Source organism: Leopardus geoffroyi, chromosome A1 (genome assembly GCF_018350155.1).
Source record: "Leopardus geoffroyi isolate Oge1 chromosome A1, O.geoffroyi_Oge1_pat1.0, whole genome shotgun sequence".
Taxonomy (NCBI): domain Eukaryota; kingdom Metazoa; phylum Chordata; class Mammalia; order Carnivora; family Felidae; genus Leopardus; species Leopardus geoffroyi.
The window spans coordinates 211,564,857-211,587,906 of NC_059326.1; the positions used below are offsets into that span (position 1 = coordinate 211,564,857).

Consider the following 23,050-nt stretch of genomic DNA (forward strand, 5'->3'; position numbering starts at 1 on the left):
ACTAAGTAGAGTTCAAGATTTTTTTATCTTGTAGTTAATTTTGTCTTTAGAACGTGACTCATGGAGGGTGTTCAGAGTACTGTGTTCAAAAGTTACTTGGATTCCTCCTTTCTGTCAGCCAGGGCCATTTGTTCACATTCAATCTCAGTTTTCTGGGTTTTCCTTCACAATCTTGTTGGCTCATGCTGTTTTCTTTTTCTGACCATACAGAAAACTTTTCCAGTCTGACGCCTCCTGATTCTCTGTATTTGCTGCCTCCTGCTCTTCAATCTACCAGTTCATGTCTCTGTGCTACCCTCCCATCAGAAAGAACTGCGAAAACATCAGGAAAAATACTACATAAAACTAGGTCTCAACTGGGGCTTTCTTCCTGATAGAATGAGAAATCAACACGAGGTATTAGTATAAAGAAACACAGCTTTGGAGAGGAAAAATGGGGTAGTAAACAAAGCATTTTCATTGGTAAGAATATAAAGATACGTGTGTCTATTACGTCAATCTATAGGACTTGGCCTTCATGATTCAAGACAAGGTAGGCTTGGCTTAGGTATAAATCCCTCTTGTTTTGTCCTTATTCTAGTAGTTTTGGCACACACAAAGGCCAGAGGAAGTGTTCTAATAACTGTAATCTTTGGGTGGAAGATGAGTCATTTTATGAAGGAACATACAACTTGCTATGTGGTTTTATAATTGAAGCAAAAGTTCCAAGTCACAAATTTTAAGTGATTAATTCACATGTCACGTATCATTTTTGGAACATAAAACAAAAATTTTCAAACATACTACCATTTAAATAGATAAGCCAAATCTAAAGTTTTATGAAAAATTATTAATGTGTTAACTAAGTTTTCTTAAAAATATTTTCAGCTTTTGGGGCGCCTGGGTGGCTCAGTTGGTTAAGCATTTGACTCTTGATTTGGGCTCAAGTCGTGATCTCACAGTTATTGAGTTTGAGCCCCACATCGGGCTCTGCACTGCCAGTGCAGAGCCTGCTTGGGATCCTCTCTCTGCCCCTCCCCTGCTTGCATCATGCATGCTCTCTCTCGCTCTCTCTCAAAATAAACAAACATTTAAAAAATACATATTAGAAAATATTTTCAGTTTTCAAAAAGAAGTATAATATTTAAAACCTAATATAAACTAACAGAATTAGATTATATTAAAATAGCGTAAGAATCAATTCTATTCCCTTTAGAACGACCAAATATCCTTAGTAAAATGGACAAGCCCCCTTTTTATACATCCCTAGGATTGTTACGCATATATAACAACATAATAACCTTTTATTTTAAAATATTTTTAAAATGTTTATCTGAAAGCGAGAGTGGGGAAGGGGCAGAGAGGGAGAAAGAGAATCCCAAACAGGCTCCACTCTGTCAGCTCCAAGCCCAATGCAGGGCTCAATCTCATGACCATGAGATTATGACCTGAGCCAAAATCAAGAGTCTAACACTTAACCAACTAAGCCACCCAGGTGCCACAACTTAAAAATATTCATAAGAGAGATTGGATTTAGATGTCAGGTGTGAAATATTTAAATGATTTAAATTTCTGAATAATATTAAGAAACATTTTTTCAAGAATCACAATCCTTACACACGTCTAACCAAATATTCCTTTTACAAAATTTCACTTATGTTGTTGGAAAAAGAAACTTAGATATACAATAACCAAACCTAAGATTTTCACATATTTCTGGTTTTAATTGTTGTCCTCATCTAAAAACCCAGTCATCACACGTCCCAATATTTTTAAAATATGATCACTCAGCTAATTACTATTAGGGAATTAATTCCACTTGACAAATTTTAAAACACACTGACACAGAAATTAAGTAAATTAGCTACATGCATATTAATGGAGAAAAAAGGATGACAAAAGAAAATATTTTCAATTCCCTTCAATCCATTTTATAACCAACAAAATTATACTGAAAGTCCCTCTCCTTAAAGCAGACTCTACTGAATAAACAAAAGCACTCTATCTTTAAATTTGATATTTAATAAAACTTTTCAACATACCTGTGCTGGTTTCTGTTTCTTTTTCTTCTGTTTTTTAGAAAGCCTGTGAACAAATATGAATCAAAACGTCAAATACTTAACTCTGTGACTACCTGCTAAATGAAACAAAAAAAATACTACAACACTACTGACACAGAGAGAAGTAAAGTACTAAAAGTATTTAATACTATAAGATATTAAAAAGAAAACATTCACATTATCATTTTAGAAAATTGTAACAGTGGTTCCACTGACAGTAATTAACATGTCAATTACCTAGGTATAAAACTGCTTTTAACAGTCAAAAAATATTCTATATAAACTATTCTTGACATCATGCTTTACCCATTTCAATTTTGTAAGTTCCCTTAAGTAGAAAAACATGTGGAAAATATTAGCATAACAGAATAACTACTTTCAGATAAGACAGCATTTAAGTGCAATCTCATCTCTAACATTATAAGTATGTTTAATAACATTTTTAGAAGTACTTTTGTTTTGGTGCATCTTCTAGATCGTCCTCAGAATTGGCATTCAACGGATTTTCATCAGTTTGAGGTCCTGAGAAATTTTCTTCCTCCTCCTCCAACTGTTGTTTTAACAAGGCAACCATTTCCCGATGCTTCTTTGATTTTTCATGATTCCTCATGCTGAAATAACAATCTGTTGTAAGTAACTGCAAGAGAAGTCACATGTGCACAAATATGTGGCTGAATACGTGCAACCACGTTAAAATTTATTTTTCCAAGTAAGCAAACTATTGGTGATACCAGAGAGAGACCCAGAAAGACCGTGTCAGGACCTGTCAGGCAGTAGTTGTTTTTCCCTGTATCCAGTATTTCCCCTCCAGCTGTCCTTCTATCTACAGATTTTCTTCAAAAAAAAATTTTTTTGGGGGGGGGGCAAATTCTATTATTTTAATTTTCCAGTCCTTAAGATTCAAGTCTTCCCCACCATTTCCTCCTAATCACCGAGTATCTGCCAAGCGCTGACACGTTCCAGAGTGTGCTGTGGGCTTCGAGAGATCCTGGGAAATTACAGGATGACATTCAACTTAAAAAGGAAGGCCCCTTGGGTTACGACGTGAAGGCTTGAAGTACAAGAGTAGTTCACCTCCTTTTGCTTTTATCAGTAACTGTCTTTCACCTCCTCCAGAGGGCTCTCCCTCCTCACTCCTACCATCCTAAGTGTGAGTTCACACACACCTGTCCTCCTCTGCATAAAACTCCACGAGCCGCGTCTCTTTCAGTGCATCTGTGGACCACTAAGTAACACTTCACAAACTGAGTTGACAACACTGAAGTACCGAGTCATTAGATGGACAAGAAAAGTGGGAAACTATGTCACTATCAACTTCATCTCACTTGTTCAGAGTTGTGGTTTTCTAGTTTGAGTTGCTACTCTTCCTCTCCACTAAAATTTTCCTTCAGACCATGTTTCCTTGGAGAAATTGGAACATCCTGTACCAGAAGGTAAGTGCTCAAAAGAACACCTGGGATGTTCTTCAAGGAGCCACCTTGAAGGAACTCTCACTAACCATATCTGGAAAAGTTTGAGCATGAAAAGTACAATAATAAATTATAAAACATTGAAAAAAATTCACAAATTCATACTGATAATAGACAGAGGAAAGGCAGGGCTCTTATTTATAGCAGAAGACCAAATGAGGACTAATAATATAGCAGGAGCACTGGTACCAGAAAAGCCCCCTTTTGGGACCATTACGGTGGCAACTGGTACAAGGTAAAATCATCAATGAATGCCAAATCTAGAAAACTGTGATGAGGAGCAATATATTTGCCTAACTTTAATCGGTTATTTTTGAGAGAGAGTGTGTGAGAGTGGGGGAGGGGCAGGAAGAGGGAGACAGAATCCCGAGCAGGCTCTTCAGTGTCTGCAGAGACCAACGTAGGCTCAAACTCATGAACCATGAGATTGTGACTTTAGCTGAAGTCACTCAACCAACTGAGCCACCCCGGTGCTCAGATACTTGCCTACTTTAAAGCATCTCAGATAAACATCCTATAAGGTAAAATCTATTGCAAGGGAAAAATACACTAACTCTACAGAGTAAAAAATTAGACAATGTCTGGACTGGGTGATCAAAATCATTACCACAAGGCAGGCTAGACAGACATCATATGCCTCCAGAAAGGAAACCCTGAGAGCAACACAACATGTCTATGTGGTATTCCAGCTGGAGATACACAACTTGAAACTAATCATGAGGAGACAAACTCAAAACGATAAATACTCTAATAAAAAAATATTTTAAAGGGCCAGTATACTGCAGTAACAATGGCATAGACAAGGGAGCTGGCCCAGATTAAACAAGACTAACTAAATAAATGCAACACATCATCCTAAACTGGATTCTGTGCTGAAGTAGAAAAGAAACTGTACAGGACACTAACACAGATCTACTGCTGAAAGTGGAGTACAGGCCAGTAAAGGAGAGGGAAGCAGTATCAATGTTACAAACTTCCTGAAGTTGACAGCTGTACTGTGATCACGTAACAGAATATACTTATTCTTAAGGAATATGTACTGAAGTACTGAAAGGTAAAAGAGCATTATGGATGTAACCTGCTCTCAAATTAGTCAGGCAAAACCTGTGTGTGTAGAGTGTGGGGGGGAGAGAAAGGGAGAAGGGGAGGGAGGGAGGAAGAGAATCGTTAAAGCAAATGGGGCAAAATGTTAGCAACAGGTGAATTGGGTGCTCTATATCTATTCTTGCGACTTGCCTGTAAGTTTGACATTATTTCCGAGTGAAAAATAACTTTTTAGGGTGGCTCAGTCAGTTATGCGTTCGATTCTTGATTTTGGTTCAGGTCATCATCTCACAGTTTGTGAGTTCGAGCCCCACGTCGGGCTCTGTGCTGACAGAACCCAGCCTGCTTGGGATTCTCTCTCTCCCCCTCTCTCTGCCCCTTCCATGTACTCGCTCTCACTCTCAAACTTAAAAAAATTATTTTAAAAAATCTGTTTAAAAAAATAATTTTCCAAATCTCCTCACTGCTGCTTTTGTTTTCTTGCTTGTTTCTAACTCTCCTGCCCTTGCCACTTCTCTCGCCACTCTACCATTTCTCCCTTCCCTTGGGGTTACACACCAACACCCTTGATGACCCCACACCACCATTGCCATCCTTTCGTCTCCTTTCTCCTTCACTGTGTGTGTTTTGTTTCTTTGTCCCTTGCTGCCTCTACTTTCATTTTCTGCCCTGGTTTCCCCCCCCGCCCTTTATAATAGAATCCTTTCAAACATTTCTCTTTTCCTCGCTGTTCCCCAAAGGCAGAGTCCTTCCGCTTCAGCAGATATGGTCTAGGCAGGACACGTTCCTACGTTGGCAGCAATGCCCCGCACAGGAGTGTGAGGGCGGGAAGGGAGTCTGCCTGCAACAGCAGAGATTAGCTTTGGTCTAGATTAGCTTCTGGTTGTCCGTGTGACTATGCCTTCTTTGTCACAACAAGAAACATTTCTTTCTGGAGACGCATCCATGTTTTAAAAAGCAGCTATTACACAGGAATACTGGCATGAATGAGAATCAGTACAACATGCTTAACTGCTGGTACAGATCCTTCTTCCTCCTCTGTTAGACAGAAACCCCCCAAGAAGACATGGGAGGGCTGGTGTCCAACTGCTACAAGCACTTTCTCTTTAGGACTTTCAGAGTTACACTTCACCCTCAGAAGAAAAGGGGAGTTTAAAGATATTAAACGTACGCCTTTTCCGTCTTGAAAGATTTGTCACACGCTGGGCAGTAAAGGTCATCGTACAGCTCAGCATCCTCGACCTCATCACTGTCTCTACCTACAAGAGGGAAGCCGGCAGTAAGAATCCTGGCTGAGTAGAACACAGATCTAAAACATCTCTTTAGTAACGATCTAACATCACACACAAATTAGAAACTGCATTTCCGGAGAAAAAACAAACAATGTTACTAGCATTTGATTACTATCTATCTATCTATCTATCTATCTATCTATCTATCTATTTAGAGGGTGCAAGAGAGAGTAGAGAGAGAGAATCCCACAAAAGGCAGGGGAGGGGTAAAGAAGGGGAGGGGGGAGAGAAAGAGAGAGGGAGAGAGAGGGAGGGAGGGAGGAAGGGGGGGAGAGAGAGAGAGAGAATGGGAGGGAGGGAGAAAGAAGAAGAAGCAGAGGAAGGGAGGGAGGGAGAGGGAGAGAGGGGGAGAGGGAGAGAGGGAGAGAGAGAGAGAGAGAGATTGGGAGGGAGGGAAAGAGAAAGAAGCAGAGCTCACCTGGGGCTCATGTTATTTTTTTTTTAACCCAAAGCCGGGCACAAGCTCACCCAAAACAGAGCTCGAATTCACCAACCGTGAGATCATGACACGAGTCGAAGTCAGATGCTTAACTACTGAGCCATCCAGTGCCTAGGATTTGATTACCTTTTAAAAGCAGCCCTGAATTATAAGGGAAGGCTTCCAAATAAACCATTTTATCTTTCAAGTCCTTCTCACAAATACACTGAAAAGACTCAAAATCTTCTCGAAGTTCTCAGTATGAGCTAAGTTCAGAAAACCAAATGCCGCTTTCATGGTTTTACCACAAAGAAGTTTTTTCAACAAAGGTTTTTTAGTTTACTTCTTGAGCAAGATTTGATGCAAACACATTTATAACTGTAACCTACTCTTAACTGCTTCAATAAACTTAAGCTTATAACACTCCATCATTATTTGACAGGCTGGTCGTAAAATAGCATATGACATGTAAACTTTAGCACGTCCTTACACTCTGTTTTTTCATAAGCTTAGGGCTTTATTACAACAAATAATTACTACCAATACAGTTCGCAAAATCTAAGCAACTATAACACTGAATTCAAAGTCTTTGAAAAATCCCATAATCTATCTTTATAAGGAATAAAACAAGTAACTTGACTGCCACTGAGATCAATAAATGAGATCATGCAATGAGATCAATAAAGATCCCAAGGCACTCTTCTATAGTCTACATTTTGATTCTTTATATATAGGTGATGTGACTATGATTTTGAAGGACATTCTCACTGAAATCATAAATGATCAAAACACATTCTAATATTAATATTTAGCAAATAGTATTATTGTCCAATTCCCTGTACCCTGTCAATATATCGTGTAAATGAAATAACCTTTGATTAATCAAATATTTAATGAAGATTGTTGGATTTGAAGTCAAAATCTGGATCTATAAATGGCCATATGTTCTCAGGCCTATGTCCTAGCTTCTCAGTCTTAGTTTCTGCTTCAGTAAAACTGCTATCATTTTATGAGCAAAACGTACATTTAAAGGGTATTGTGTGAGGATCAAGCACACTCTTGTATATAAAAGCGCTTCAAAAATTATAAAATTCTACCTAATCATGCCACCTCACGTTTATAGACTGCTTTACAATTTTCAAGAGACTTTCACACATACTACTTCTAAGTCATTAATAAAACATTTCATTTCCTGATCATTTTGAGTAAATAAAAATCCACCATTTTATCATTTGGGCTACCCACGTGTAGGGAAGGTGAAACTGACTAAGCTGTGTGTAGATCATTCCATGTTATTTCTCGTGGAGCAGCTAGAGACCATGCGGAAGGTCAGGTACTCTCAAGGCCTAACCTTGCCTTTCACGGCAGTCACGTCCCTTGTGCTGTAACGAGAGAGGCACAGAAATGACACACTACAGCACACCAGGGGGAGACCCTCAACAAAGTAAGAAATGAGAGGAAGAATTTATATAGCTCACAGAGGCTCCTGTACAACATTAGTTTTTCTGGGAAGAGTTGATGTTAAAACTTGACCTACTGCGAGCTTCCCTGCAGTTTTTAAGTAACCAGCAGTCACACCTGTCACTGTGCCCACTTGGCAGATCATGTATGCAGTCAGAAGCACAAACTGTTCAAAACACGGCCAGAAAAGAGTTTACTAATCAAACTATAGGGATCGGACTACTTCAGTGGACTACCTTTGCTTGGCCTATACTGGACTGTTTTTCATCTGAATTATCTGCCACCTTTAAAAACTGGAAGACGTCACATAAAAGTCCGGATTTCCAGCTCTGCTTAAAAAGCAGACGGGCATGAAAACACCAGCCACAGCTGACTGGAACTCCGAGGTCTCCAGGTTTGCATCTGTTCTCCTTTCATCTGCGCATAAAAACATTTACTTTCTAAAGTTTCTTAACGAATGAAGTTACCATCGTGCCCGTCTCTGAGCTCAGGCCCCTCCATTTCATCTTCGGCTGAACCGTCTCCAAACTCCTTCTCGTAGCGCGCCTCCATCTCCTTGAGCTCCCTCTCCAGGTCGGCCGTGGTCATCCAGCTCTGTTCCTTGTACTGGCCAGCCAGTCTAGACACACAGCATAGTCTCTCACTCAGAAGCAGGTCTGCACACGGTTCTACTTGCTCTTGGGCTGACAATCCATCCCCCAGAGAGCTCCTTCCTCCCAAGCCGCCAGCGCTTCCACACTTTTGAAACCTGGGCTTAGTTCCAGCGGGGGCAAAGTCACTGATCTGTTCTGTTATGTGCTTATGTGATTCAAACTGTTTATTAGATGATGGGCTTTGAAACCTAGAACTCTCAGCAAGTTATTAAAAGTCTTGAGGTACTTTGAAATTCTAAGTGTCAAGTAAAGTGCTAATTTTCCAAAGATGAAGGGTGGGGTGGGTAGAATTGGAGAAGTGAGTAATTTTTAGAAGAATGCTCTGGACCCGATGCTCTCGTGCTAACTCACAAACTTTACAGGCACATGAATGAACTACCTATCTGGAGTACACCGACAGACACAGCGTTGCAGTGGGGTGCAAAGCCAGGGCCCTGCACAGACTTCTCGGGCCCAATTCCTGCCTGTGTGACTTCCCGGCTATGGGATCCTGGACCTCTCTGACTCGCTCCCTCAAAGGAACGAGGATCAAAACCAGAACCTACTTTGCAGATCTGCTGTGAGAAAAGAGCTTAGAACAGGGCCTTGCACGGAGCAAGAATTCAAATTAAGAGTCACTATCATTACATCTCACAAGTGTCTGCAAAGGATCTGAAGAATAAAGGGATTCAAAAGAAATACATTTTCATGGTAGATGAAAAACTGTCAACACCAGGATTTAAAAAAACAAGACGAAGCCAGGATGACGATCTGGCCCCCTCTCCCCCTGGAAAGCACCCGTCAGGTCTGGCCCCACACCTCTGCCTGGAAAGGGCCCCGCCACGCATCCCGCATCCCGTACTTGGCCTGCTTTAGCTTCTGCTGCCGCCTCATCTCCTCGGCCTTCCGCGCCTTCTCCGCGTTCTGTTCCTCCACGAGTTTCCGATGCGCCTGCACTCTTTTATCTCTCTTCCGGATGAAAGCTACCAGCTGGCGCACAAGCTCGTTCTTCTCCTTCCTTGCTTTGTCACGGATCTTTTTGTTTTCTTTTTCCATGGCTCGCTTCTCCCAGCGGTTTGAAGCCTGTCGTGTATCATATTCTTCCTTCCAAGCAAAGTTCTTTTGAGTGCAGAAACTCTGCCAGTAAGCGTAGAAAGGATGGACTACCTAGAGACAAAGGAAACAAGTCAAATGCCGTGGTGTAAGATTTTTCCCTTCAGTGAGGCAGCAAAAATCAGTGACACTAAACATCTTTTTCATATACATAATACCACTACTAATCCATGGAGAAGACAATCCTTTTAAGGCTCTACAGAATAAATCCCTCTCCAGAACAAACTGAAGGAGGCAATTAATGGGATGGGACCACGCTCAATAAACAGGGAAAAGTAAAAACGGAGGCTGTGAGGGAGCTGAAAGCCCCTCCAGAAGGAGAGAGGAAGAAAGTTACGGCACAGGACCCAGAACTAGGAACCAGTCTTTTTAAATAGAGGTGGGGGGAGACACTAATAAAATGCTAATTATAAAATGGCAATGCAATCTTCTTTTACCGTGTCATAGTCACTCTGAGAGTCTCCAAAAGTTGGGAAATCCTCCATATCCTCTTCTAACACGGATTCTCGTTCTTCCTTCGCAATCATTTCAAAAACATTACGATACACCGTATAAAAGCCCTAAAAAACAGTAGCAGAAACACAAATTCTTAACACTTTTCTGTCTGATCACAGAGTAAGACTTTAAAATGTAACATGAAAGGGCGCCTGGGTGGCTCAGTCGGTTGGGCGTCCGACTTTGGCTCAGGTCATGATCTCACGGTCCGTGAGTTCAAGCCCCGGGTCGGGCTCTGTGCTGACAGCTCAGAGCCTGGAGCCTGCTTCAGATTCTGTGTCTCCCTCTCTCTCTGACCCTCCCCCGTTCATGCTCTGTCTCTGTCTCAAAAATAAATAAACATTAAAAAAAAAAAAATTAAAAAAAAAATTAAACGTAACATGAAAACCTTTAATGTTAAGGAAATTACAGACCCGAGCTCCGTCACCGCAAGAACATTTAGGTTTCAACTGGAGGTTTTCATATGCTGACAGTTTAAATATGAAGCCAATGTGTTTTCAGTTTCCAAAATGAACACTGCTTCACCTGTTATAATTTTAAGGATTCTCTTTGTGGAACGCCTGGGTGGCTCAGTCAGTTAAGTGTCCGACTCTTGGCCTCGGCTCAGGTCATGAATCTCATAGTTCATGGGTCTGAGCCCCACGCAGGACTCTGAGCTGACAGTGTGGAGCCTGCTTGGGATTCTGTCTCCCACTCTCTCTGCCCCTCCCCCACTCATGCACATGTCTCTCTCAAAATAAATACGCTTCAAAAAGACAAAGGGAATTCTCTTTATGTTTGAAAGTCTTGTGCTTGATACAAAATTAAGAGTGAGTTCACGTATCTTACCTTTTCATCATCTCCATAACCAGAGTAACAGGTAACAGTGAAATAGTGAAGCAAATCTAAGCTGTCATCTTGATATTCTCCATCAAGCCCACCTTTCAGTAGAGCCTCTCTATGATTATCATACCTAAACAAACAAAACAAATTAGCATCATCAGTGAGTGCTGAGTAAGAATTCAGAAGGACTCCTTACTCTGAAATAGGCCAAATATTATTATTATTATACATTTTATTATGTCCAGGCCACAACTGAAAAAAAACTTTTTAAATATTAACATGAAAAGAATAATCTTTCACAAAACTGCTGATTAAAACTATGACTGCAACTTCTAATATGCCGCAGGCATTACACAGTACTAGTCCATCCGAACGGTGGAATTTAACAAGCCAGGGAATTCCCAGGACACTCCCAGAAAAGCAGCTGCATTTTACTGAAGTCAGCACTGGACATAACCTGCTCTATAGACTCCTTATACGTTCGTGATCAGATCTACCACCAACATCGACCAGAACAAGACTCTTTGTAGGGTTATGTAAACAGTCTAGGAGCTTCACACACACACAATCCCTCTTTATGATAACTCTGTAACATTAGTTCTTACCCCTAAAGATAGAAGAGGAAATTGAAGCTCAGCGATATTTAATAACTTGCTGTCCATCATCACAAACCCAATAAGTAGCAAAGCTCAGGCCTCCTGCACCCGAAGGGCTGTGCTCCCAGCCACAGTGCAGCCAGGCCTGCAGGCAGCAAGACTGTTAATAGACAGGGGCTTCAGAAGAAAGGACAAGAGAGTCCTTAGGACAAGGAGAAGAGCACAGAGCCAAGGAAGTCAGGAAAGAATTTAAGCATTCTCTAAGGCCAGATCTCCAAATTCTTAGGGAGGAGAAACATGTAGGAGATTCTCTTTGATTTTTATATAAAAGACAATTTGTGATGATTTTTCTTTACAGCCTTTCTCCCTGACAGCCAGCCGTGCGCTGTATGTTTTTTAACACACAGAAGACTCCCACAACAGCACCGAACCCCCAGATGCTCTTCGTAACAGCAGGCTCTTTACACAGTTACGTCGGGGCTTAAAACCTATTCCTTTGTAGCAAAGAGTTCATCAAGGATCTGAAAACTCAACTTTAAACACAGAAATTCTTGTATCAGGTCAGCATAAGTAAAAGTATCCATCATAGATGTAGTAGCTTAACTCAATTTCTTCATATGAAGTAGTTCTTAGAGAAGCCTTGCAATTCTTGCATTGACACATATGTGTTTTTTAAGGACAAGTCAATATGCTTGTCCAACACCAGTAAGTTTGTCATACACCAAAGAGATCCCATTTAATGAGAAGTTACGTCACCGGTACCAAAGTTAAATCCATTTAATACTGCCATAAAATGAATCACCTCTAAGGTTCCTTCAACCTTAATACTACGTTTTATATAAGGAATAGCTGAGAGATGCCTCAGAACACACCGAAGCATCTAACGTCCACGTCTATATGTGATGTATTTTTTTAAATCCTCTACTGATCACTCCTTCCAAGAAAACGCACTAAGATAAGAGGGACAGTGTGACGCTCACCATGCTCTTTCCTGAGGGTCACTCAACACGTCGTACGCTGCTTGGATTAACTTAAACTGTTCAGCTGCTTCTGCGGCATTATCCAGATTCTTATCTGTTAAAATAAAGTCACAGATATTTAGACATCAAACAAGTAGAGGACAGTATCTGAAAGGGACCTCTTTCATCACAAATGTCATAAACAGATGAGGCGTGTACAAAACAAAGGAAAACAACCAGGGAAAGGCCAAGAGACCTGGGGGAGAGTTGATAATCAGAATCTGTGAGAAGTATCTACTTGAGTGGAAATTTCATGCTTTCCCCTCAGCCGTGGTGCATCCCTGAGTACTCAAACTGGATAGCCACCAGCAGAAAACCCTGACTAGGACACATTTTTAGAAAAAGCAAAACATATATATCAAACCAGTTACAGACAACTTACTTAGTATTATGTTTACTCTTCACACTGTTTTTCTTTCTCATCAACATATATCAAAATAAACCTCATAAAGCTTTAAAATATATATACTAATTATTCTTCCCTTAGCTGTGCTTCCTTAACTACAGAATTCAGGGAACATCTTTGCCTCAGGGAGGTGGCCAGCTTGTAAGACGGCCCCCAAGGGCCCCCAAGGATCCCCAGCTCCCGGCATTCACACCCTGTGTAGTCCCCTCACAGGTCACCAGGGGTGGTCTGTGTGGCCAACAGTGGGCAGCAGAAAGGATGACAGCATGGTAAGTTACTTCTGAGATTAGTTAAAAAAAGACTGCAGTTTCCATCTTGGACTCCTGCTCTGTCTTGGGTCACTCTGGGAGTAGCCGGATGCCACAGCATGAGGACACTCAGGTGGCCCACATGGAGAATGGAGGCCTGTGGCCCGCAGCCAGCAAGGAAAGGAGGCGTGTCAATACCATGTGAGATTGAAAGTGGGTTTTCCCACTGAAGATATGACCTCATGAGAAACCCTGAGCCAAAACCACCTAGCTAAGCCATTCCCACACTCTGAACCTCAGAAACTGAGTCCATGATGAACATGTTTGCTGTGTCTGTTGTTTTAAGCCCTAAGTTTTTGGTAATTTGTTATGTAGTAACAGATCAGTGATATGCTCAGGAAGTTGAATGTTTGAATCTACTATGAAGCATTCCAAAATTTCATAAGCTACAACTCAATACTTGCCCTCAAAGACTGGAGGAAAAGTGTGACAGAAACATACTCCCTACGAAGAATCCTGCAGCCTTAGAACAAGACCTTTGAGGACATCCTGCCTCTTCTTTTTAGGTACCATCACACTGGTGCCCAGTCCTTCAGGTGGTATTCTGCTCAACTATCACTGACGATACTTTCTCAAATGCACCAATTTGCCACAGCTCTTCTTGTTAAGATACTTTTTAAAAAATGTTTATTTATTTATTTTGAGGGAGAGCATGTGGGTGCAAGCGGGGGAGGGGCAGAGAGAGAGAGACTCTCAAGCAGGCTCCACGCTGTCAGCACAGAGCTCTACGAGGGGCTCAAACTCATGAACTATGAGATCACAACCTGAGCCCAAACCAAGAGTCAGACACTTAACCAACTGAGCCACCCATGCACCCCAAAGATACTTTAACATAAAAAGTTTTCCATATTATTTTAGAATCACGGCCCTGTTAAATTGGAAGAAAAAAAAAAATCTCCATCCCTGTAGCCTAACTATAAATGAAAAGTAATACGATGCGAGTCTAAATCCCTTTCCACAGTGTAGTCCATCTGAAGACAGCCAACGGTCATCTCATAGTCAACCTTCTCCCTGCACGAAATATTCCCATTTCTTAGGGCACACCACAATCCCCTACCTCCGATGCAGTTAAAGACAGGCACCAATAATCAAGGAGCCAGTCATTACTTCCTTTTCTTCACACTCTACTTTTAATCGCTACAGCTCATTGCATTAACCTTCGGTGACATCATTACCTCATGCTGAATTTACAGCTGACAAAGTTTCAAGTCTTTTGCATATTACTGACAAGCCAACTAACAACTATATAATGGACTTTTTAAAATTCAGATATAGCTCAAGAGGCGCCTGGGTGGCTCAGTCGGTTAAACGTCTGACTTTTAATTTTGGTTCAGGTCATGATCTCAAGGTTCAGGAGACTGAGCCTGAGTCAGGCTGGCATCAGGCTCCATGCTGGGATTCTCTCTCTCCCTCTCTGCCCCACCCTCACTCATACTCTCTTTCTCTCTCTCTCTCTCTCTCTCTCTCTCTCACACACACTCTCTCAAAATAAATAAATAAACTTAAAAAAAAAAACCCACTCAGATAAAGCTCTTGATCCATTCTGTGGCAGGCACTAAATGCTAGATTGTCCAACACCTCTCCCCTTTCCTCTTGCAGCCTCTACTGTGGAGGCTGGATAAGCGAAAGTACTTACTTTCCCAGCCTCCCTTGCGGCTAGAATGGCCCTATGACACAGTTCCGACCAATGAGATGACAGCAGAAGTCTATTAGTATATTTTCTTTCCTTCCTCTTTCTTCCTGCCTTGCATGTGGACATGATGTTTGGTGCTTCAGCAGCCATCTTGAGACCACTGAAACATGAACCACTGAAACAATGCCAGCAGGAACCTACCTCCAAGCCTTCTCGCAGTGAAAGAGTAAGAGAGTGAGAGAGTGAGAGAGAGAGAGAGAGAGAGAGAACCTTCTTAATTTTTTGTAAGCCACTGCAGCTAGGTTTTCTGTTATTTCCAATGAACACAATAAAACCTTGGATGGCAAGTAACTTGTTCTGCGAGTGTTCCACAAGATGAGAAAACATTTCTAGTACATTTTAACTTGACAAACGAGTGATGTCTTGCAATACAAGTAGTACATGATGCCAAAGGTCACATGAACACAACTGAACCAATGGTTTCTGAAATTCGCTTTAATATAAGAGTGCTTTGGATTACAAGCATGTTTCCAGAACAAATTATGCTCGCAAGCTAAGGCTTTACTGTACTACCAAATTCTGTTTTGTTGTGGCCCTGCTGCATCAGGTTTTAGGTAACACAGGACACTCAGTGCCCTGTTGTAATTATATTAAATTTTGATTACCACTCTGTGAAAGATACTAGTAGTTGTCTACCCCATATCTAGTCTCATCTTCTTTCTAACAAAACCCTGATTTTGTTCACAGTGGTAAAGTACCCAGTTAAAAAATTCACCGCCCCAGAATTTCTTGAGGTTGGGGATATCAGGTGACCCAGGTTTAGCCAAGGAGATATAAACACATGCCTACCAATTGAAACTTCCCAGGAAAGGTTTTATTTTCCCCATGAAACGAATGGGCTTTGGTGGCATTCACTTTATGCCCTTAACCCAGCCCAAAGCCAGCGTATAAGGCCTACAGGTGATGCTGAGGATTGAGACAGAGACTGCTAGTTCATCCCCTTCTCCCAGTAACAAGTGAACCCTGATTTTGTGGTGGGCATCTGGTCCTGTAATAAAAACTCCATTTCTCAGTCTCCTTTGAAGCTGGGGCAGGACCGTGACTAAGCTGTTGTTGACCACGTGTAAAAGTGCTCTATGACAGCTTTTAAAAGTCTTCCTTGAAAGGCAACTAGCAGGCACTCTCTGTCCCTGCTCTCTCCTGTCCTCCTCCACTCTGCTCTCTGGGATCCCCAACTGCCACCCTGGACAGCAAGTGAGGGCCCACCTACGAGCGGCTGAGCAGAGTCCACGGACCCGGTGGAGGAGAACCGCTCCATGGCAGCCTGCCTGTCTCAGCACCTCTCCGCGAGAGCAACAAACTGTCTTTGAGGCTTAATTGCTTATACTTGGTGCGAGCGCTCGAGCCTTCTGGTCAGGACCCTGGAGCAGGTCTTTGAAGGTTTCATCAAGCAGCCGGGGCTACCAAGCTGGGCCACCGGTGGAGTCCTTGCTAGGTGAGAAAAACAAAACTACTTGGTTTAGTTACTGCAGCCAGCCTCCCGTCACACGCAGCTCAACACAGTCCTGATCTGCCTTCAAGGGGAGAGTCCAGCTAAAAACGCTCATGATTTCTACATCTTCATCAAATCATTCATAAACTTTTTGTCAGATAAATAAAAAAGCACAGTCCAAATTACAGAGGGGTGGCAGAAAATGCCAGCAAATAAACCTTCCCACATAAAACAAAAAAGGTGACTGGGGGAGGTAGGTGGGTGGTTCTTCTTCACCTTTTAATCAGTACTGTACTTTGTTGTCCTGTTTCTTCCCACTCCCTTCCTTCCTCCCCCAAAGAAATGTGGAGAAAGCTCAAGCTTTTAAACACATGAAGTCCGTCAATGTACCAGCTGAAAATAAGATCTAACCCCTTACGGAAGCATCTTTCTTAAATATTTTTTTCAGTCTGTCATATGGCTTTTTATTTCACTTAAATATACCTGAAAGGGTTGACCATGTTAAACTGGGATCTAAAATAAAAAATGTAGTAAGTTAAAAAGCAATAATAAAGAAACAGAAAGCCCACATTTATTACTAGCCACATGCAAAGGCCACAGGCATTGCAAATCCAGCTGAAAAAGTTTAAAAGACATTCTCACACTACTCTTTGTGCTTTTCTCCTGATCCCCTGACACTCTCTTCTATTCCCTCCTAAACATTTTTACAGTGCCTTCTGGAAGATTTCATGGATTGAGCCTTTTACGTCCTGCCTTGATGGAGGCCAGGCTCCCTTAAAACACCACTTCCCCGTAGGCTTCCCTCTCGGGCCCCTTCAGCTGCAGCCCTCACAGGGCAGGGCTGGTGCTGGAGCCGCATCCTCCTGGTTCCTGGCCTCTGGTCCTTTACTCATCCCTGAGGGCAAACTAACATTCCTTCCAGACTATTCATTGGCCACCACCCACCTTCTTCCCCTTCTCACCGTCCAAGCAGCTCTCAACCCCTCCCCCACTTAACTCACTGAGAATTCTGGCACTTGGCTCGAGTTCCATCCCCAGGTCCCATCATCACCATGGGTCTTCAATGTACCTTGACCTTCTGGTCTCCCTACCTCCAGTCTTGCCTGCTCCAATGTACTCTCTCCATAACAGCCAGAGAGATGCTCGAAAAACAAAAACCCCTGCTTCCAACTCTTCAGTGGCTTCCCAATGCCCTGTGGTGAGAATCCAATCTGCCTAATCCAGTTTACCCCAACCTCCAAGACCTGGCTGCTGGCCACCTGGCCATGCTTCTGTCTTTTCCCTTCCTGCACTCTGCCATGCTTTGTCTTGCCTCCCTCCACCTGTATTCCCTGCTTTCTGGTGTTAGGTCTCACCTTAAAGTCCCTTCTTCAGAGATGAACATCTATCCCACCCATAACAAACTTAGTCCAGGTCATGTATGTGTGCTGATAAGCATCTTCTATTTGCTCTCATATGGCTCTTATCTCACCAGACTGAAATTGCCTGTTTTCCTGGGACTCCCTGAAGACTATACGTGCCAGCAGAAGGCAGGGACCATTCCTGTCTCATTTACACAGTAAAGTGCTCAGGGCAGTCATCTGATAAAAGCCTTCCCTTCACTAGGCAGTACTGTTCACCCTGAGAATTATTTTCAGTTGCTCAATTAAAAAAAAAAAAAAACCCAGAAGAAATTACCTTTAACAGTGAAAAATGAGCAGCCTTTCACCATGAGGTACAGATCATTCTTTGAAAAAAAGTCCATACGTCAACCTCAGAAACATCTAACATGGGACCTTGCTCATAGAATGAAATTAAACATTTGCCGAGTGACGAACTGAACAAATTAACAAGCAGCACAGCAAAGTATATCAGAATCATGTATCTCCTGGAAGAGTATGTATCCTTTAAAGGTATAAGCATCTTCAAACCAGGAGATATTTAGGATGCTATGACTTATGATGGCATTCAGAGAAGATATTCACATTTAGTTACTAACTGGTTTGGTTTCAAAATAGTTAACTGATGTTTTTAATAACATTTGCATACTTCTTCCTTGCACTGATTTCCAACTAATCACCAAATCTGGTCATTTTTCCTTTATAGCATCTCTTCAACCCAGCCCTGCCCTTCCCTCACATTGATCCCCAACCTGGCTTGGGCCCTTATTTGTCACGGTGGACTCTAATGGACTTGTGTCTCTCTTTTGTCCACTCGGTTCCCATCACAGTACCTCCTCAAGATATCTTAATAAAATCAGCTTCAACCCTCCATTATCGAAAAACAAATTTCACAGTCCTTAGTCTAACATTCAAGACCCTTTACAATCTAATCTTAAAACTACTTCTCAAAAACATCGGAACACTGTCATCAAAATGTATGTATTGGGTCACAAGCATTAATCCTTTCTCACACTTTCCCAGCCAGAGAGTCAAGGAATTCCTAACTTCCTCCTAATTCCTAATTCAATTTCTGATGACAACCTCTATTACTCTAAGAATATGTTTCTATGCTGTTTTTGTATTTACTAATTTTGGATATAGCTACCGACTTCCTGCTGTAACAAACGTTTAGCTTACTTCTTCCTTTCCAATACACATGTTTAACTCCTCTGCGGGTAATCATTACCACTTTAAGTAACAAACCCATACCTTGATTTCTTGTTCCATCACCTACAGACATTACCTTCTGACTCTGAGTCCCAGGCCCTTCTTTCAGCTCTTCTCCCAACCCATATTTTCAGATTTCCAGGAAACACTGCCTTCGGTCAAACCATCCCCTGGGCCATCTTCTGTTCACCATGATGCTCTTCCTCTTCCCTCTACTGTTAAGTTCACTTTTCCCAATTCCATTCCTTTAGGATCCAGCTAAAATCCAGGCTTCTGTGCCAACGGGAAGCCTCGCTGCCTCTCAAGACACAGTGAAAACTCCGTCCCCTGAATCCCTGGGGCATTTGTAAGTTGTTCTATCAATGCAACTACCAATTGTGTATGTTCTGCTGTTTGGTTTGCACTTGTAGTTGCCTTTTCCTGGCGTAGGGCATATTTTCCCAGCAACACTCTTGAAGTCTCTTAGCATTTCAGAATCTTACTATGGTGACCTGCGTGTACTGGAGACTCTATAAATGCGCTTACTGATTAGTGCTAATGTGTAAACCTCTTATAGACCTCAAAAAGCTGACATTCGACTACAGCCTTAGTTTCCCAGTCTGTAAGATCAGATTACTTCACAAAGGTCACACAGGCCTGAACTACCACCAAATAAAACATCCAAAGGAAACATACTTCTAAGTACACATACAAACTTCACTACGGAAGACACCCAATTAAAACTCAATCTGCAGAACATCCGAAGTGGAGTACAGGGTTTGTACTTCAACAGCTTACTTGGAGAGGAAAAAAAAAAAAAAAAAAAAAAAGGCACAGCTATTTAAAAGACATTTTACTAGTTTGTCTAAATTTCAATAAGGGTCCATAAATTACACGTGGGTAGCTGGGACTCCGTGATGAAGTTAAAATCCAGCTAGCTGAGCGGCCGGGACTCAAGCAAGGGCCAAGCCAGAGAACCCACGACTCCTCCTTCGGTGGTGTTGGCAAAGGGGTGGGAGGAGCGGGAGAAGTCGGTACAATGTTGTCCTTCCCATCAGGTGGCCTCGCGGGAAGCGTCGGGTGGGGTGGGGGCGTCTGGGAGGGGACGGAGTGCTGGGGGCTCCAGCGAAGCCTAGGGTAGAGGGATGCATACACTGAGGCGCGGAGCGGCCGCCCAGCGAGAAGAGCACTACGCAGGGGCACCTGGCGGGGACCGGGCCGGTCTCCAGGACGAGGGAAGTTACAGGTTCGGTAGGTCGGGACTGGCCAGGGTCTCGGAGTTATTCCGGGGAGAAGGGTGGGAAGGGTGGAGGGGCTTTTGCGAGGGCTGCGGCGGTTGCGGAGTAGTTACCCGGGTGCCATTTCAGGGCCAGCTTCCGATAGGCCTTCTTGAGCTCCTCTTCGCTGGCGTCGCGCCGCACCCCTAGCGCCTCGTAGTGACACTTCATCGCCCGACCGGGCAGGGGGCTGGGGCCGGGGCCCGGGGCGGGGCCGGGGCCCGGGCCCGGGCCGAAGTGGTGGCGACGGCGCTGCTGATTCTCTTCGGCGGCGGGAGTCCGGCGCCCGCACCGGGCCAGCCAGCGAGCGCGGCGGCGGCGGCGGCAGCGGCGCCGGACGGCGGAGGCGCGCGGCGGCGACAGGCGGCGCGGGCTGCGGCACGCGGGCGCAAGGAGGGGGCGGTGCCGGCGGCCGCGGCTCCGCATGGGCGGGGGGAGGGCTCGGTTCCGGGAAAAGCTACGCGAGAGGGAGGCGGGGCCACGGCGGGTGGGAGGCGGAGCCGCGGCCGGATGGAGGCAGGGCCACGGCAGGTGCGAGGCGGGGCCGCGGCGGGATGAAGGCGGGGCCGCCCGCAGGTGGGAGGCGGGGTCACGGTAGGCGTCATTGTGAGGGGTACAGAAGGCGGTCAGTGTAAGGTGCACCTACTGGGCAGCCCACCTGAGGGCTGACAGGAGTCTGATGGGATTCTGGAAAACATCTTGTTTTCTGAAGATAATTTCTCAGCAGAGCCTGTTTTTACAGATGAGGCAACCCAGGCTCGAAGTAGTCGAGTGACTTGCTCAGACCTCCCCAACTAATCAATGGCTGGATTCAGTTGGATGGAACACCAGGTTTTTTAACTCTTCAATTCTCTTTTTCAGCTGCCAATTATCGCAATCTCTAACATTGTTCATCCTGACCCACATGCAGAGAAATAACAGTAAATATAAGCCTTAAACTGGAACACTGTGAGAGAGCACCAAGACATTTAAGTAACACACCAAATGTTTTACCACCAGTATGGATAAAATTGTACTGACCCATCCATCACTCTTTAATCCTAACTTTCTGGCTTCTCATCCTACATTTCCAAGATTGGTAAAGAATGCAGTTAAGGGATCGTATTTAACCAATTTTTGTTAATCCAACCGGTACACTATTACAGGATGGACGATCTGTACAACTGTTCCAATTTGAGGTGTCAAAATAGTATCCTAATTGTCATTAAAATATATTGGTGAAATATATACACCAACATTATTTCATTGCAATGTGGAATGTTTACATAGATCAGTTGTTAGGCGTAGATTTTGTCAACCATGTAGAGAAGGGGGTGGCTCAATTGCTAAGATCTATTGTACAAGGTTGTCCCTTGCTTAATAGCCTGCCCCCTGCACCTTATCAAAACAAGCCAACCCTAAACCTCGTTTTCCCCACACAGTCCAACCAACTCACATTCAAAGTTCATACTCCTGCCTCTTTTTCAAAGAAGGAAGATACTATACAGCCTTAGTTTGTAAACTGGCAATGGAAACTTTCCCCTTTGGAGAATGGGACTGGGGGCAAGGAGACAAAAATTGACGCAGATTTTTTTCTTCCTCCGACTACATCTGGTTTTGCTTACAACCTGCCAGTCATTTATTTGCCTTTCTCCTCCTGAAAGAAGAGGGATGTTTTTCCTGTAATATTGTATAGAGATGTAAAGACAATTACACTGGATATAAATTTGTTTAAAGGATTACCTTTATTATGTAAGTTGACTTCTTTTTTAAAAACTTTTTTTTTTTTTCCAACGTTTATTTATTTTTGGGACAGAGAGAGACAGAGCATGAACGGGGGAGGGGCAGAGAGAGAGGGAGACACAGAATCAGAAACAGGCTCCAGCTCCGAGCCATCAGCCCAGAGCCCGACGCGGGGCTCGAACTCACGGACCACGAGATCGTGACCTGGCTGAAGTCGGACGCTTAACCGACTGCGCCACCCAGGCGCCCGTGTAAGTTGACTTCTAAATGAACAGGACTTGAAAGAGGAATTCTCATTCAAATGAGGCACCCACATAAATGACTGTGAAAGGTAATTTGGGATAGGAAAATATGTAGAAACTGATAATCAAACTTGTTAAATGGAAATTCCACTACAACTCTAAAACACCTCCAAAAGTGTTAAAAATTTGGATCTTCACTCAAACTCCTAACTTGTTGAGCCAGTTTTTCTTATAACCTATAATTAACTTTAAACTGAACCTCTGGGGGGCGCCTGGGTCAGTCAAACATCTGACTCTTGATCTCACGGTTTGTGGGTTCGAGCCCAACACTGGGCTCTGCGCTGACAGCCTGGAGCCTGCCTGGGATCCTCTCTCCCTCTCTCTCTCAAGATAAATTAACAAAAAAAATGTGAACCTCTGAATTACCTGTTTGATTTAGATTTCAAGATAGCCTAATTTAGACTATTTCAAAATAAAGTAGCCTAATTGCACATTCGTTTCTTTGAAGATAATTAAAAAATGAAATATAGTGGAAAACTGTTTGTTCTGCCTAGATTTAAAATACAGAACAAAATTAAAATACAAGTGAGGAACTAGGAAAGATGTCTAGGATAACCTTGCTGTGTAACACCTTTGACAAATTAGTAAAAGAGAACTACCACACAAAAACAAGGTTAGTCACAAAATAAAAACCAATACCCAGCCAAAAAAAAAGGTATTCCTTTTTTAACCTACCAAATAACAAAAAATTTTCCCTGTTGTCCAGGGTGAAAGTAAATAAATGAACACTAAACTTGGTGAAGTACAGTATTTAGGGGAACCACAAGGTCTTAATGTTGCAGGATGGTCAAACAGCTCTTTCATAAGGGGAGAAACTCAGATGTTCTGCTGCCCTCTAACTACTGTTCATTCCATTTTTCTTCCTGCTAATTTATTAAGTAATTTATACCCACTGCTTCTAAATTAAATCTCTAATCCACAAAATACTTTCAACACATGTATT

At 42.9% G+C, this 23,050-nt stretch overlaps 1 protein-coding gene across 3 annotated transcripts in view; it reads right to left on the reverse strand.

Moving 5' to 3' along the window:
- DNAJC21 (DnaJ heat shock protein family (Hsp40) member C21) overlaps positions 1–20,504 on the reverse strand; it is a 32,459-nt gene extending 11,955 nt beyond the window's left edge. For all 3 annotated transcript variants that reach the window (XR_006702192.1, XM_045440516.1, XM_045440507.1), the window contains exons 1-9: positions 20,158–20,504; positions 12,362–12,455; positions 10,792–10,915; positions 9,906–10,028; positions 9,218–9,522; positions 8,191–8,342; positions 5,724–5,811; positions 2,492–2,650; positions 2,022–2,064 (exon numbers count right to left, since the gene is read on the reverse strand). Coding sequence is in view for 2 of the 3 variants with exons in the window: in XM_045440516.1 (XP_045296472.1) it covers positions 2,022–2,064; positions 2,492–2,650; positions 5,724–5,811; positions 8,191–8,342; positions 9,218–9,522; positions 9,906–10,028; positions 10,792–10,915; positions 12,362–12,455; positions 20,158–20,254 (1,185 nt within the window). In the remaining variant the exon portion in view is untranslated. The remainder of the gene's footprint in view (positions 1–2,021; positions 2,065–2,491; positions 2,651–5,723; positions 5,812–8,190; positions 8,343–9,217; positions 9,523–9,905; positions 10,029–10,791; positions 10,916–12,361; positions 12,456–20,157) is intronic.
- Between the last annotated feature and the right edge of the window lie 2,546 nt (positions 20,505–23,050).